General features: G+C 41.2%; 1 protein-coding gene across 3 annotated transcripts in view; it reads left to right on the top strand.

Annotated features, from left to right (window-relative positions):
* Positions 1–4,547: 4,547 nt before the first annotated feature.
* Positions 4,548–16,373, top strand: part of tead1b (TEA domain family member 1b) — a 30,242-nt gene continuing 18,416 nt past the window's right edge. The window contains exon 1 of one of the 3 annotated variants that reach the window (XM_076110060.1): positions 4,548–4,743. In XM_076110060.1, the coding sequence (XP_075966175.1) occupies positions 4,587–4,743 (157 nt within the window). In that variant the 5' untranslated portion in view covers positions 4,548–4,586. The remainder of the gene's footprint in view (positions 4,744–16,373) is intronic. The other 2 variants (XM_076110061.1, XM_076110059.1) reach the window with 2 other exon arrangements.

The raw sequence follows: 16,373 nt of genomic DNA, 5'->3' as shown, positions 1-16,373 counted from the left end.
AAGTATGCAGAAGTATTATCTGGAAGCCGCACGTGTTTCTATGGGTGACATTCATACTTTCTTTTGGCGGACATAATTAGTGCACAGATTCTAAGGCACTAAGAGACTGTCTTCGTTGACAACTCGTTCACATGTTGCACACGGCAAAAGCATCCCATTGATGCCACGGGATGCTAAGAAACCGGTCTATTAAGGAAGGATGGGGATGGCTTCTATGCTGTATTGTTTCAGTGTTTGTATGAGGACAAGTCAACACCACCCTGTCTTCATTTGGCATGATAAGATCTAGACAACAGGGTTACCAGCTTATTAGATGTTCTGTTGTGATATGTAATACAAAATGTATGCACTCACCATTTTTTGTGCACACCTTAATACCCCTATAGCACTATCCTTATCCTCCTTCATTGCAAACACCTTCGTTATTCCACCACATCCAACAATATATTGGTAATAATTTGACATTTTATAAACAGCATTGTAGTTTTGCCAGTGCAGCATTGAGGACCAAGAGTTGAATGAATGAGAACTGGTTCTGCAATAAAAAAAAATAGTGAGTCAACTGTCAATTTATAATAAAGGAATAGCATTCATTTGTGCATCTTACATAGGAATCCTGTTGCTACTTGTTTTTTATTTTATAACAAAAACCTTCAATAAATAATTTATGGGTGCAAAATTGTTTTACATTAGCCTGCACCCACATTTTATTCATGTTCTGTTAAATGATTAGTTTGCACATTCTCCAAACATGTTATTAGCAGCCACCAAGCTAAAGTTGAATTAAGTTTCATTTCAAACTGTGTTAGCATTGCTTATACTGTATGAATTTTTTAAAATGAATTCCCAAAGTAAGTATCAGGATGAAGACCATTTGTATAATTGACCATATTTGAAATCAAGACAGGAAACATCACTGAAAAGTAAAGCAGATGGAAAGAGGTAAAGCTGTTTGTTGTAAGCTGTTGACATCTTTTAAGGCTTTGTGCTACTTAGATAAAAAAAAAAGTATCAGTTGGGAATTTATTTGAGAAACCTTTCAAAATTGTGGGACATCGATTGATGTGGAAATGTGCGTAGAGCTTATGTCTGCAGGTCTAGAGGACCTAAGAGAAAGAGTAGATGCAAGGTTACGGGCATCACCGCGTAGTTCTTCACCAAAAATAGATTATTTTAGGACACTTATTTGTGCTGGTTGACTTTCTGTCTGTGCGAGCTGTTTCATTCTCCCTCCGATAATGATCAGCATCCTGAAGACACATTTGATCTCATGTTAGAGAAAAGCCCTCTGGAGAAACAGTGTTTATTGGGTCATTTTTGTAGATCAGAAGAGTTAATGTTTATCTGTTGCAGTGTGGTTTGAGACATGCTCTGTGATTTAACCAATTCAACATTCTTGACTTTTGTCTTCCCTCTCTTGATGCTCTCTGAAACAGATTTTGGTTTTGATAAAACGATTATATTGCAGTTGTTTCATAGCCTTTACAGCTATGGCCTTTATTGATAGGATAGTAGGTGGAGTTAATTGCAACAATCATAAAAATAAAACCGAGCCAGTGCTCATTGAAAACATTTTATTAGGAGGTCTAGAAGGATGTACACACATGTTTGTCAACTTGTGCATAAAGATAGACTTATAGTTTATAGTTTAGTTTTCTTGGGTTGTTTTGGTAAAGGTGGGAGAATGAGTTTGTGCGAAATAATGTTTTAGTAGACTCTGCATTATAAAGCTCTATTGAAACACACTGGGTGCAACTCTAGAGAAGACGTATCAATGCAAAGTTTTACAAAAGCCACTATAATTCAATGTCTGGTCTTGATGAGGATATAGAAACAAATATGTTCTGCAGAACTTGTGAGCTGGAAGTGATTACGAGCGCATTATTATATCATTTGGTTGGGATGAGAGGAGCACATCTAGAAAGAGTCCCAGACTGTTAGTGGTTGAAATGGGATTTTTTTTTTTCCCCCCCTCATCAGTTTGTGAGTTAGTTCTGCTGTGTCAGCAGTCGGCACACAAAAACGGAATTCAGTAAAAGCTCTCTCTGCTCACTGGGAGTTTCTTTTTTTTATTTTTTTTTTTCCCCCAACAGCTTGCTCCCATCCCCCCTTTTCCCCTCATGAACTGACATGCTGGAAGAAACATATGCTACTATTCCCACTTCCTGACAGCTTGTGCTGCTTGAATGGGATCTTGCTCAGAGAGGAAGCAGTTGTCTGGAAAGAGGGGAGAGATTAAGAAAAGAGAGAAACCTCAGTGAATTTGTTAGTGAAGGAAGTAAAACATTGTGAATTAAGGCAGAAAACAGTTTGACAGTCGAGACAAACTGAGATTTCTTTGTTTTGAATCTGTTTCTGTGTTTGTCTTGAGCTAGACTGCAGATAAAAAGTTGCTCTAACATGCAGTCAATCATGTTACCGAATGTTAGGGTGAATTTGATTTGCATGTGAGTAAAGCGGAGGACACTCACTTCATTTTGAGCTCATGTCAACACATCGCGCAGTGTGTACACTGGACTCGTTCAGCCACAGTGCTGTCGTGCACTCAAACGCTTGACAAAGAGCTCAAATCTCGATATACAATCATGTACTTATTGTGTTTATGTGCCAAAATGGACATGAAGCCCAAAATATAATATATAATATATAATGCAGGAGCGGTTCCAAGTAAGACAGCTGCATTGGACAATGAAAAACAGCTGAAACGAGCCTGTCAGAGAATTTCCTCTTTAGTTCACTCAGGATGTCTTATCCACTGGTTGCTTTGCCCATTCCCTCTGGGAGGAGAGAGAGAACTTGCCTTTCAGCCGACGTGCCTTCATTGTGTTCTTCATTGTGTTCTTCATTGTGTTCTCCCGTGTTTTTGTGTTCAGTTGCTGTGCCTCGGAGCAAGCTTTTTCAAACGTTCAGTCCCCTGCGTGCATTATTTATTTACCCATAATTAAGACCGTTTTGTCTTACATGCGTTGAGTTTAGCAGTTTGTTTTTGTATCCTTTTCTTCATGCATGGACACATTTAAGATGCTAATATGCTCATCTTCATTTGCAACATAATCTGAGAAAAACGAAAAACTTCCATCTGCTGTGTCCGTTTTTTGGCCTTCATCTACCCTTTAAGCCAGCACGCCTCTGCCATACAAGTCAAACAAGTATTGCAACTATAAAGTCAACCTCTACATGATAAATGAGCTAGTGTCTCACTCGATCCCAACACAGAACGTTTGAAATCAATTCTGATGTTGTATTGTGTAATTTAACCCCCTTGATAAACTCTGTCAACGTCTCTTGCAGTCCTGTGTGTCCCGGCTGCCGAAGCCACTTTGTGCAGAATGCTCTCCATTCGTGAAGGCCACACGGTTTCATTCTGACCGCAACTCTGCTGACTCTCATTTTTACTACACACGCGCTTCGCCGAAGCCCATCATTTATGGAGCTGTAGTGTGTGTGATAGTCATTTCTCATAAAATGTGGGATAGTCCGCTGTTTTTATGTTTCTGGACATGCAACGCATTCTGCTCCAGATGCTGTCGCCGCATAATGATGCAGTCCTCGGTTTATTAGCTGCAGACTCACCCCGGAGCTTGTTGGTCTTGTCAATAGCTGCCGGTGAGATGAGACTTTTTCCAGCTGTGTGAACAGCTTGGTAAGATGCACAAAAGGGGGCTGCTTCTTGGATTGAGCCACAGTCTGTAAACAGTAGTGTTCTTGTGATGCCTGCAGGTCTCCAGCTTGTTTCTTTTCTTTTTTTTTAAAACTCCTTTGGCTTCTCTGTGGGGCTTGAGTGTCTAATGTCTATATATGCCGTCATGGTGTGACGGCTGTGGATGACGTGTGACGTAAGCCACAATGCTTTCTTTTCTACTTTTATTTGTGCAGCATAGTCTCGCCGTGTGCTTTCTTCCCAACCACAGAGTTGCACACATTTACACCTGGAAGCTGCCAGCTACAACCACAGTCTCACCTGTTTGCCGAGTGTCAAAATCTCTCATTTCCCCACCCAGATTTATCGCCTCAGGAATCAACTTTGGGTAACAATTCTTGTTATAGCGTGTTAAAATATAAAAAGCTAAAAATAACGGCACAGGTACTTTATAAGGGGGTGAATTTCAATCGCGCTTTGACTTTCTACAACTGTATAGTGTTTTATGCACTTTTTCATGCAGAGGTTGCATTTTTCATCATAGTCTGCAGACTTTCTCTTTTTTTTAACAAGATTTGAACAATTTATTCCGTGTCCAGTCATTTAATAAGATGGAAGTGCCACAAATCTATGAGAGAATATGTGCAATTGTTTAAACCCATAACATCCATTGTAAATCAAGTCAACAACATTCTTGGCAATGTCCGAGCTTGTTTGGCTGCTTGCGCTCCATATTGTTCTCTCTAACAGTGTGTACTGTGATGTTGTTTTTTTGTTGGGAAGCAGATGTCCAATGTTCTTGTTGTGGAGAGTGACCGTTTGGTTGTGTTTGTTTATTTGGGAATTCCAGGTCTCTCCCTAGTCTGCTCCAGGCTTCAGCTTGGAGAGCCCAACCGCCACGATTGATCCCAGCAGCTGGAGCGGCAGCGAGAGCCCTGCCGAGGACATGGAGAGGATGAGCGACTCGGCAGACAAGCCCATGGACAATGATGCCGAGGGGGTGTGGAGCCCTGATATTGAACAGAGCTTCCAGGAGGCCCTGGCCATCTATCCTCCTTGTGGACGCAGGAAGATCATCCTCTCTGATGAGGGAAAGATGTATGGTGAGTACAGATGACTGTATGCCTGAGTTTTAACTCCAGTGTTATCTGTGTAGCTGCATGATATTCTTATATAGGTGTGAACTGAGTGAGCGCAAATAAATAATTTGACATTTTGGGAAATACATTTGATTTCTTGAGGAGAGCTAGATGAGAATATCAATACCGCTCACGTCACAGCCTGCAGCTGGTTAGCTTAGCTTAGCTTAAAGACTGGAAACGGGGGGGAACAGCTAGCCTGGCTTTGTCCAAAGGTAACAAAATCTGTCTACCAGCACCTTTAAAGCTCACTGGTTAACATGTTGTATCTTATTTGTTTTAATCTATACAGATTTTTTTTGATGGCTGTAGTTTCATATTTAGAGACATGAGAGTGGTGTCAATCTTCTCATTTATATCACAGCAAAAAAGGGAATACGCATATTTTCCAAACTTCCTTTGGAAAAAAATAAAAAACACATCAATACGTGGCTGTGCCCAGTAATGTAATATTATGAAACTGTCAAATGTATCTGTGATGGTGACCATACAGCCACTATTCTGTTCCACAGAAGTGCAAGTTTATAAGTAAAGCAGCATGAACTATTAGTCAGTAGCAGATGGTACTGTGGCTTCCACCAGCTGTGCCCCCTCTCCTCCCGCCATTTCCCCCATTCCTGGCTGGGTGATGTCATGGAAAGAGGGAATATTTTCTCTCTGTGGTGTTGGACCGTCTCACAGCCAGTCAGTCAGTGTCAAGTGAAAGCATAAAGCCCCTCAGAGCATTCGCTTGCAGCTGTCATGTGACCCGCTCCGGCCAAACGAAATGTAAATTCTAGGAGTTGCAGTGAAACCCCTCAGCTGCCACTACAAAGATGTGGGCTCAGACAACAGGACCCTCCCCACTGTTTCTTCCTCCAATTCCCTCGTCCCCACACACAGCGAAGCTGCCAGAGAAGCTGTCCCTCTGCTGTGGATTAAAGCATGTCCGTTTGTTTTTTGTCGAGCTATAAATGAGCAGTGCTTAGTGCAGTCCTCGCTGTTACTCAACGTACATCCTCAATATGATGCCAATGATCTGCTTTCTGGTGGACTGGTACATTAAAAATGTTAAATATTCTCCTAAATATATTCTTTTTGACAAGTTATGGAGCAAGTAGAAACTTGGCGTGACTCATACTTGATGTTGATTTACATTTACTGCATCAAATACCAAAATACAAGACCTTAAATGCAGGTTGTTGGTGCTTCTCTTCAATATCCTACAATCAAATTAAATACATAACCCGATAAGAAATATTGTAACTGGTATTGATTCAACTGAGGCAGAAGACAACCTGCTGAAATTTACCTCATGAAATCACTTATAGACAAAAAAAGATACTGCCTTAAAATCTGCTGAAGAGACAAATGTAGTGTTGAATAGAATTTGGTCCTGCCAGATGTGCTCAGTATCTGGTTACACATTGTCTCACCAGCAGCAGAATCACAGGGCCGTCATTCCTTTTATTACCGAGTCCGAACTGTTAGACACTAAGAGTAAAATGGTTTTCTTCAAGTTTGCAAACTGAAGAGACACAATGAGGGAAACCAAATGCATGGTTTTATGTTGCAAAATGATGAAAATACTGCTGACTGCTGGTATTCAGCTGTTTTTTTAAAGTTCTTTTTAGTAAAGCCAGAATTATGGATGAAGTGCTCCTTCTTAGCATATGAGAGTTTGTTGTGCCTTTGTTACAGAAGACAGATTGATATCAGTCTGATGTAAAGGGGCTTTTCATGTTGTTCAACCCTGCAACTGTTGCTGCATCCCAGTGTCAATCCCATCATGCCTGAACTGGGACAATCCACCAAAGCTAGGAAGGCATTAGGGTGTCATGGGTCTTTTCTCGAAAAATAAAAATAACAATACACAATATAACATTAGAGCAGGACAATACCATACGTTTTAGATGGTGTTAGCCAACTTAAAATGGTGACATTTAGAGGCATGAGGACAGTCCATGCTGGGGGTGGATTGCTACATTCACCCTGACGTTTTGTAAACGATAAGGCCTTAGCTGTCGGGAGTGTTAACCCAGTGTTGGTAATCTTTTGAGGAATGCTTGGAATGTGACTCCATTCATCTTACTCCTCCCACATATTTACAGTTTTCTTTTGTGAGCAATTCTTACAAAATGCCTAATGGTGCTTCTGAGTCGCAATCAATTTCCTCATTCATCTTCATCTCAAAATAAACGGGCATTTGCACCATTTCTTTCCTATTTAAACATAAAATAAACTCCCTGTAAGGAGAGTCTTTCCCACTGTCACTTTAGCATGTGATTGATCAAATGTGTGGAAATATTGTACAAGTAAAAATCTGTATTCGGTATTTTAAAATAAATGTTGCTGTGTAAGGCATTTATGATATAGGATAAAAATGATTGCATTTTAATGCTCAGTGTCTTAGTATTTAGCTTCGTCTGAGCCACCACATCTGACAGGTAAGCCAATACAAATCTCACACCTATCCTGTTCACTTTGGGGTGCCGGAGTACAAGATGAATTGTTGTAAGAAATGAAACATGTAAGCAGTCGGATGTATAAAGGCAGCTTTACTACTGAGAGAGCTCAACTGGAAAAATATGAATTAAAATCCAAACCCTGGCTGGATGCCGATATATAAACGCAAATAGGATTTGTTGGCCACATGAATGTGTGTTCTTCGTAGGAGTCTTCCGATTTACATTCCTGCGTTGCTCCTTACTAACACTTCTTTGGATTGCCATCAGAGATGATAAGTAACCAATGAAGTGGTCCTCCGTGCTGCTACACGGGATTTATTTTTTTATATACATCCAATGATTTGTCTTTTAAGAAATGAAGGGTTCAGCTCATCACGGTGAGGCTGATATGGGGCCGTAATCCAGGTCCACAGGGTTTAAAACAGCCGCAGACCGACGCCACACAAAACCTCTCATGGCATCTGAGATGAAAGTTGGCTGCAAGGAGACTGGTATTTTGTATTTGAGAGACCCCGGGGACGGCATAGTGTTCCATACACATAGCTCATCACGAGAGGATCTGCCCTGAGTGCCCTTAAGCCCTTTGTTATCCTGGGGCAGAGTGCAGTTAATTAGCAACAGTCTCTATAGCAACTGTGTTGCGGTACAAAACAATTTCTAATTTCTGCTTCTTAGCTTATTGTGGCGTTTACCTGAAGTGTTTCGCATGTGCTGAGACCAGCGTTGGCTGGCGCTGTGCCAATTCTCTGAGGGCTAATTGTGACTGCAATGGAAGACACCGCATCTGCATAGGCCGCATCATCTTGCCCCGGCCCCAGCGTTTACTTAGGAGAATATTTTTTTTAAAAGTAAAGGGAAATAGAAGGCCCCTGGCCCCGCGCCAAATGCCTAAGACTCTGCACTTGCATAATACACCTGCTGTGCTAGGCTGCATTCATTTGTCCCAGAAATAGAGTTGATAAACGAAACAACACGCTTCACTCAGATCGTATGTTTATTCATTGAGTTATATATTTGCACTAGCCCCGCAAGCTAAATGACACTGGTGAATTTTTGTCAGTTACTGTTGGATACTGTTTCCCCATTTCCGGACAAATAAATATGTAAATACATACTCTACTTGTAGGCTATACCATGTGGTGTTTTTTCGTTTTGTTTTTGCTGCTGAAGAGGCAAGTCCACCAATTGTATTTGATGCCACACGTTGAGTTTTCAAACACTTTCATTTTCATGGGAATTTTAGGGTGCTTTTGCTTGTGTCATTATATCAGGTGTACATCTGGTTCTGATCAACAGCAGCAGCAGTCAGACCATTAAATGCATATTTACCGGTAGCTTTACAATAAGGAATGCCGTCACCAAATACGTGAGAGAGCCCTACATGTTGTAATATTCACCTCCTAAATGGACTGCTGGACACTATGAGTCTGTCTGCACGTGTCTTTTGATGTAAAGCTTTTCCTATTACCACTCTGCTGTTTGCTCTGCCATCTCGTCAGTGATCCAGCCCAGACCCCTCCTGTGGGAACTAAGTGGCACTTGGTTTGCAGAGATGCCAAGGATGAGTTAGATATAATGAGCAGACCTGGCTTGCCCCCGATGGCCCAGCACGGTGCTCCTCTGGGGCTCGTCTCACCGGGCCGAGCATGCTCTGAGACAGAGCGAGCGGACCTGATCCTCCCCGCTGGGCGGATAATGAGGAATTCTGGGATCAGCTCAGGCTCTCCGAGTCACCTACATTCACGCAGAATGGAGTGTGAGGAACTTCATTGCAGGAGAGGCATCACACACCTCCAGAATAATCCCTCATTTGTTCCCCCGCCATTGTCTGTGTAAGACTACCGTGTTTTCACACACTTGGTAGTGAAAAAAGTCCAATTATTTTATGTCCCTCCTCAAAAGGAGTAACTGCCGAAAGTGTAACTAGTATTGATGCAGGTATGATGAGGGAGGGAAGGAGTCGTTACGAATTAGGAGTTTAGGGTTGGGTTGTGACAAACTGGTTATATATTCATCGTGGGTCGCTATGGAGATGTCTTTCAACCTGACTCGGTGGCAGGGAGAGAACATGCAAATAGTCAACAAGCACAAATCAACCCTGGTTTTTGTGACACTTCTGCCGAACAGGGTGAAACACTTCTTCTCTATTCAACAGGTGTTTCTATTATGGATAGTTGATGTTGATGTAATTGATGTTAATATGTTGTTAATAAGAAGAGAGAGAGAGAGAGAGAGAGAGAGAGAGAGAGAGAGAGAGACAAAGAACTACAGACAAGATACTGTGAGCGTACTTGGCTACCAAGGCGCTACCAGAAATTACATTTTGTTCGGTCTGATTTTTATGTAATTCTGCCGATCAGCAGTGATGTGTATGGAAACTACTGTCGCAGACCTCTAGAGATGACCGGTGACAGAGGGCTCATATGAATGGGCCACATCATTGTAAAGCAAGTTCCCGAGAGAGCGTCCTACACAAAGTGTGCATGCGGCTAAAAAACGACAACCGTGTAGTGTACCGATGAGCTGCACATTTGGTTTAGCAGCAAATCATTTTTCGGGATGGTTCTGGAGGCTTGTATATCAGCTGCTATAATAAAGCAAAACAACAAAAAATGTAATCGAGGTATCTCCACAGCGGACCTGTGTAATTCAAATACTGTATGTTCTCTTTTCTCATGAAGCAAACCATTTGCTCACAGTCCTTCCGCACCTGTTGTTTTGCACAGCAAATGCAAATGGGTCTAAATGCCCAGTGGACGCCAGTCAGGATGTTTGGACAGCAGCCGATGGAAACATCAGGGAAATAGATGATTCGAGTCCTAGTTGATTTCACCGTGCTTGTTTTGTGTGATTGCTCCATATCTTTAGCTTATGACCCATGTCTGTTTCTGTGGCTCTGAGAACTTGCAATTAATGAGACTGAAAATGGATCTACATTTAGAAGCTATCCTGTTGCTCAGAAGCAGGATTGATTTTGAAGTGCGCATTATTTGATGGCAGTCAGTGCATGGTGAGCAGATTTCCTCTCTAACTCATGTCTGTGTTGTGGTGACCAAGCATAACATGTTGTGGCTTGTGATGGCTCCTTCCCACAGCTTCGGCTGCTTACTGTGAACAGTGGTGGGGGGGGATTCAAGGTGTAAGCAGTGCTGATTCTTACCAGACTGAGAAGATGTCAAAGGATTTGACTGTAGAAAAAAGACTACCTTCTGAGGCAGAGATTCTGTGTTGTGTTGTACCTGTATTATCTTATCTTAAGTGGCAAATGTATAAGTGTACAGTTGACACAGCACCTCAGATCATCCTTAAAATGTTGCTGAATGCAAATGTTTTGCCTAAATTAACATTGTTGAACATGTTTTCATATAATAGAAATGTAGTCCCAGTGTGTGTGTGTGTGAAAGAAAGCCAGACAAAATGATCAGTGAGTCTGTGTTTGTGATTTTCTGACCGTCTGTGTGGAAGTGTTTGCACAGAATGGTTGGATAGCAGGCCGTGGCTCTCTGCCTGCCTGAATCAGGAGCACACGGGGTGTGTCCCTGCTCTGAGGTCTGTGTGAGGCCCTCTGAGTCAGGCTTCTGGTTTCAGGTTGCACATTCCCAATTGGCTGCTTTTGTTTGACTAAAACACAGTGAGACTCCGGGCTTCTTAAAGATGCAGTGTCACTTTCGTGCTCTCTTAGAGAAATCATCTGTTTCGTGCTGATTACATCATATTCCATTGATGAAACACTTTTATTCTGATGAGATCATCTCACACTGATGGGACCATTTTGTGTAATCAACATATGAATGAAATCTGAATGCCAGTGTTATTCTCTCATCCAGAGCATAGGGACTACACTCCACCGCTAACACAGACAGTCATCTCTTTCTCTGCTATTTGTGGAAGAGAGAAAGGTCTCTCAACACTGAACAGCATCCCTGGGAACAAAGGAAGTCTGTAACCATAGCCATAAAATGATCATACTCAATGCTGTGTTATGGTCTCACCCCATTATAATATATGACCAATCATACTATTATCCTTGTAATGTATTAGTAAGTTCATGTTTATTACATTGTGACTATCGGGGGGGGTATTGTCATGAACTATTTGGGGCCTCTCTCCAAACTTGAATTCAATTACAACTTTCAGTCCAGACTGCCTCAGCTTGTGCTCATGATGACAAAAGAACGCGAGACAGAGGAGCCCATCATGACCACATAGTTTGACTTTTCATTTACCCATATTGGTCACAGCCAACATGTCTTCCTTTGTGCTCAGATGCTGAATTGATCCGGAGAGATTGAAAATATTGATTGGACTCAGTGTCTTACTTTGTTGTGGAGGAGGGGGGGCAGTGCACCTTCCTGACTGTTAGCGCCATGTTCACACATCGGGACTCGCCACACAGCCAGTTCCTCGGGAGACTCATAATTACAGCCGTCCTTTCAGATTAGTCCAGCAGCCTGTCCAACTGTGGCTTCACTCCCTGGTCGTTTATTTCATCCCTTTCCCTCTCCTGAGAGGCACACCTCAACACAAAGGCCAGGCCAGCTTCTACAATAATGTATGTGATGATAAACACAGCGGCTCCTAATTGATAGAGTGATTCAGACAAGGGCTGCCTGTGCAAATTGGTCCCCTGTGAGTATATTGCAAAGAGTTGGGACTAGTGGGTTTTCAGCTCTGGCCTCGTTTGAGAGGCGTAGAGCTGGGAGAGAGGAAATAGAATGCGCTGGACCTGCTGAGTGATAAAGAGGCTGTCGTTGCCTCCTCAGCCCCGTATGAATACAGGCGCTCGGTTCAGCAGAGGTTGGCTGCTGTAATCCTCTCGGTGTCTCCAGGAAGGCTCAGGTTAGTGACCTGCTGCTTTGTGATGTCTTGTAAGATTTTGAGAGAACACCTCACCTTTAATCCCCCACTGTTCAACTAACACATTAGCTCAACCGCTCCTGACCCAGCCCATGCAATAAAGCCTTTTATCCAGCTCAATAAGGTCATTTGAAGTTAAGTATTGATTTCTTTTGGTGTCCAGAGAAAAAATGGATTTTTAAAGAGCTGTTAATTACAGTTGCACACTGCATTATGGAGAGAACTTAAATGTGCCGTTGCTGGACCCTGAGTGATACTTATTAACTTTAAGTCTAAGACTGTAACGCTCCTCATATTAATTAATGAAACAAACATTAATATATCCACCACGTTTTTCAAATCTTTTTAGGTTTGACTGGCACTTTTTATTTACGTCATCTTGTTGTGCCATCTTCTTCTGCACTGGTTTAATGGCACCCAATGAGAGAATTAGCACAACCAACTGTTCATCTGAATTCACCTCCTAATATTAGCATAAGAGTAGTGGATGGAAATGAGGCATGGATTTACTTTTTCTTTTGTTGATTTATTGAAAAGCAGTTTAACATTTTGAGATACATTTGGGTGGAAACTTGGTCAGTGAAACAAAATGACTTGAATGAATTAGCAGTGCTCTGTAGTACTGTTTTATATTTAAAATACGGATATAAGCTGATGACATAAGCTCTTTGTTCACCAGAAAGATGTTTTATTAGACCAAAGGCAGTCCTTCCGTGGTCATAAAAGAGCGACAGGTTTTAAATTCAGTGTCTGGAAAGGGTATTTTTAAAGGTACAACATAGATACACACACAATACAGAAAACCCCACTCGCCGTCTTGCCTCTATTGGTCTTCAGTTCAGAAATTCTGAGGCTTGGAAATATACTCCTCTTAATTGTAGGCTTTCTTGTTTTTATGTCCCTGCTTTTCCTGTCTAAATGAGGACTGAATAGACTTCTTTCCTGTGGATATGGGTGGAACACCCATGTACATGTGAGGCTACAACTGAAAGAGCCTGTGAGAATTTTACGACACATTAAAACCACTGCTACATGTAAATTAGAGAATGTTGAAAGATTACCATAATAATCACCATCTACTGAATCAAAGAAGTGTGAAATATACTTCAACAATGAAACGTTAGTTCAATAAGAAGATACATGGGCTTCAACTTTTCCGTTTTAGCCCGCAGGCATTAGGATGGTGTGTGTGTGTGTGGAAGCGGGATTTCTAATGTGTCTTAGTGTTTGTGATCATCGTGGCGTCACGCATGCAACGGCTGGCCTTGAAGTCTTTCTTATGGACCCACTCTTCCTGTGCGAGGGTTCAACAATACCACAAGTTAAAGCACCCATAACAAGCAGCTGGTAGACTGGAGTCAGATGATATGATCAGTCGACATTATCCTCTGACTTCCACAAGAGAGTTCACCGCTAAAGAGGCCTGAGTGCCCGGTCGCTCTGACCTGCATTACTACCAAACGGAGAGAAAATACTTGAAAAACACTCATATTTTAGGAAACACCTGCAGGCTCTGGCCAGCTGCAGAGCTTTTAGCTGTAACTGTTTAGGCTTACATAACTGACATGTTGTGTTCTTACAACAGTTATGCATGATTCATTCCTGTGACATTATTGCTCACACAGGAACCTAGTTGCCAGCCTAGCCTTTGGCCTCTCATCCGGGGCTAACGTGATGCTTAACTGATAGCATAGAGTTTTCCCTCCAAAAGAAGGGCATCGTCAATTTTCTTTCAAGCCACATGTTCTCCTCTACTTGGCACGCAGTGGTTTCTCATTGATATTGCCAGTAAAAGGCTTCCTGCCCCTGCCTGCTATTCCCAAAATCTGGGAGTATGCCTTCATATTGTTGGTTTAGTCTATTGTGATGCTAATGTCTGCTAGAGACCCTTGAGTCATCTATCACGGATGACAGGGAAGCTGGGGCCATTGTGTTGGCCCACCACACACACGGAAACACACACACACACACACACACACACACACATACAGAGTGAGAAACAAACACATACTGAGCTTTGGTGTTCATAACTTTAAAGAGGAAGAAACTAAGTACAAATGTTAGTACCAACAGACTAAATTAAATGTTTATTAAAAATTAACAAAGTATCTTGCCGGTTTTTACAAACTGTTTGAAATGATTTGATAGGGCTGCAACTAACTATTGATTCGTTTGTTGATCATTTATTTGATGTACTGAATTTTAGTTTATGAATAGTTGTGAAAAATAGAGCTCAAGCTCTGTCTTGATGATATAAAAGTGAATATGTCTGCAAAAGCTCATGTTTGACAGGCTTGAACCAGAAAATATTTGGAATTTTTCCATTAGTCTTGTTCTGATTAATCTGATGGTTTCAGCAGTATGTTGGATATTTGTTGCTCACATTAGAAATGAGTATTGTTAAGGATATAGTGACGTATAGTAGGACAGGGCTGCAACTAATGATTATTTTCATAATTCCAATCATTTACTTTGATTAATCGCTTCGTCTGTATAATCACTAAGGCCCAAGTTGATGTCATCAACTGTATTGTAGCTAGTTTTAATTAGAAAATGAAGAATTTCACGACGGGTTAATGATAGCTCTGCCTTTACAGTCCGGGCAGCGTCATGCGTACTCTGTTCTGTGAGGCTGCCCTCTCAGGCCCTGCAGAGACAGAGAGACAGCCGAGCGGTGGAAGCCACACACATGTAGGCAATCTGCCGACTGATTCTCGGCCAGGCCCAGCGCCGTCTCATGGCAGAGTGCTGGGCCAGATGTGACTGTGGTTGTGCCTGCATTAGAAAGAAGTGCTGTTACAGGAAATGGATGCTTTTAAAACGAAGAAAAGAAAAAAGAAACTGGAGCAGAGCAGTAAAGTATTGTTCTTGCCGCTCAAAGGACGAAACCAAGCCAGTTAAATTGTTTAATATGCCATTACTTAAATTAGCCCCGGGGTTTATGTTGCACAGGTGCATAAAGGCTTTGCTAGTGAATTCAATGACATGCCTTTGTGTTTCATTCAATGCTGCTTTACTAATTTAGACATGAAAAAACAAGCCATGTGATATTCATCTGCGGTATGGATTTGCCTGGTGATTCACTTTTATTTTATTCTGTATTGATTTTGTAAAACCTGTTTTAATGCAGATACAAAGGTGGATTCATTTTTGTTTATTCTGTATCTAATGGCTGTAAGATGAACTTTATCGTCTTTATCATTACTCTCAGCAAATTTAAGATGTCTAAAGGCCAAGAGACATTTCAGAATTGTTTGTCACTCAAAATAAATTACAAGAATATGAATCACAAAACCTTTCAACATGATGCAAAGTTTTTTTTAAACAGCAAATAGCCTGAACTGAAATTATTAATTTATCAGTTAAATTGACAGAAAATCAATTGACTATTTTGATATTAATTTTAGTAATTTGCACAAACATTCACTGGATCCAGCTGTAAATAATTTGTCTATTTTCTTTGTTGTATATACTGAACATCGCTTTGCTTTTGGTCAAATATAACAAGATGTTCAAATAGGCTATATCTAATTTTTCACAATTTTCTGTTAGTATATGAAATTATTAACAGAGTAATCCTGGAAATATGACGATAACAGTTGGAACCCTAATGCTTTGTATTAGTATGTTTTATTGTCTGGTTTATTGTATGTGTTGTTAAATCCCCTGAAGAACTGCCTTAAAGTATTTCTCCATAACATCAAATATTAATGACCAAAGTTAAATTGAAGAAGACCCTTACCGTGGTATTATTATTATTTATCTTTTAGAGTTTACCACTCAGAAACCTAAAATGTTGCTGAATCCTGATTAGTCCACAGAAACACGTGACATCAGACAAAAACAATGTGAAAAATGTGAAACTAAAACTTTTTAATAATCTGGCAGAAAGTTGTGTGTTTATGTAGGACCTCACTGCCAACAGTAAGGAGCTGATTGAAAACGCAGCAACAATAGAGTTTGATGACCTAGCGTTCATCAGTTCACCGTATAGGTCGCGTTTTGGTGTCAGTCCCTCAGAACTGAAGAGCAAAGGCTTCATCCAGGTTGTAATTTATAGTGGGGATGTCAGTATACACGAGTTTATTCACTGGGAGAAGCCTCAATAAACCTGAATGCAATGTAAACCCAAAGTATGTTGTGTTTAGAGTAAATTGCGTAACTCTCAGTTTTCTATGATTGGAAAAATCTCATTCTCTTGTACATTTCTGTCAAACTGCGAGGGTCGTCACATCCACAGGATGACGCAGGGAGATAATTAAATAATGTAACAAGAAGCCCTGTGCTGGC

The sequence above is a fragment of the Anarhichas minor genome, unplaced genomic scaffold (genome assembly GCF_050575085.1).
Source record: "Anarhichas minor isolate MPS153535 unplaced genomic scaffold, ASM5057508v1 ptg000042l, whole genome shotgun sequence".
Taxonomy (NCBI): Eukaryota; Metazoa; Chordata; class Actinopteri; order Perciformes; family Anarhichadidae; genus Anarhichas; species Anarhichas minor.
This window is presented reverse-complemented; position numbering and strand designations above follow the sequence as displayed.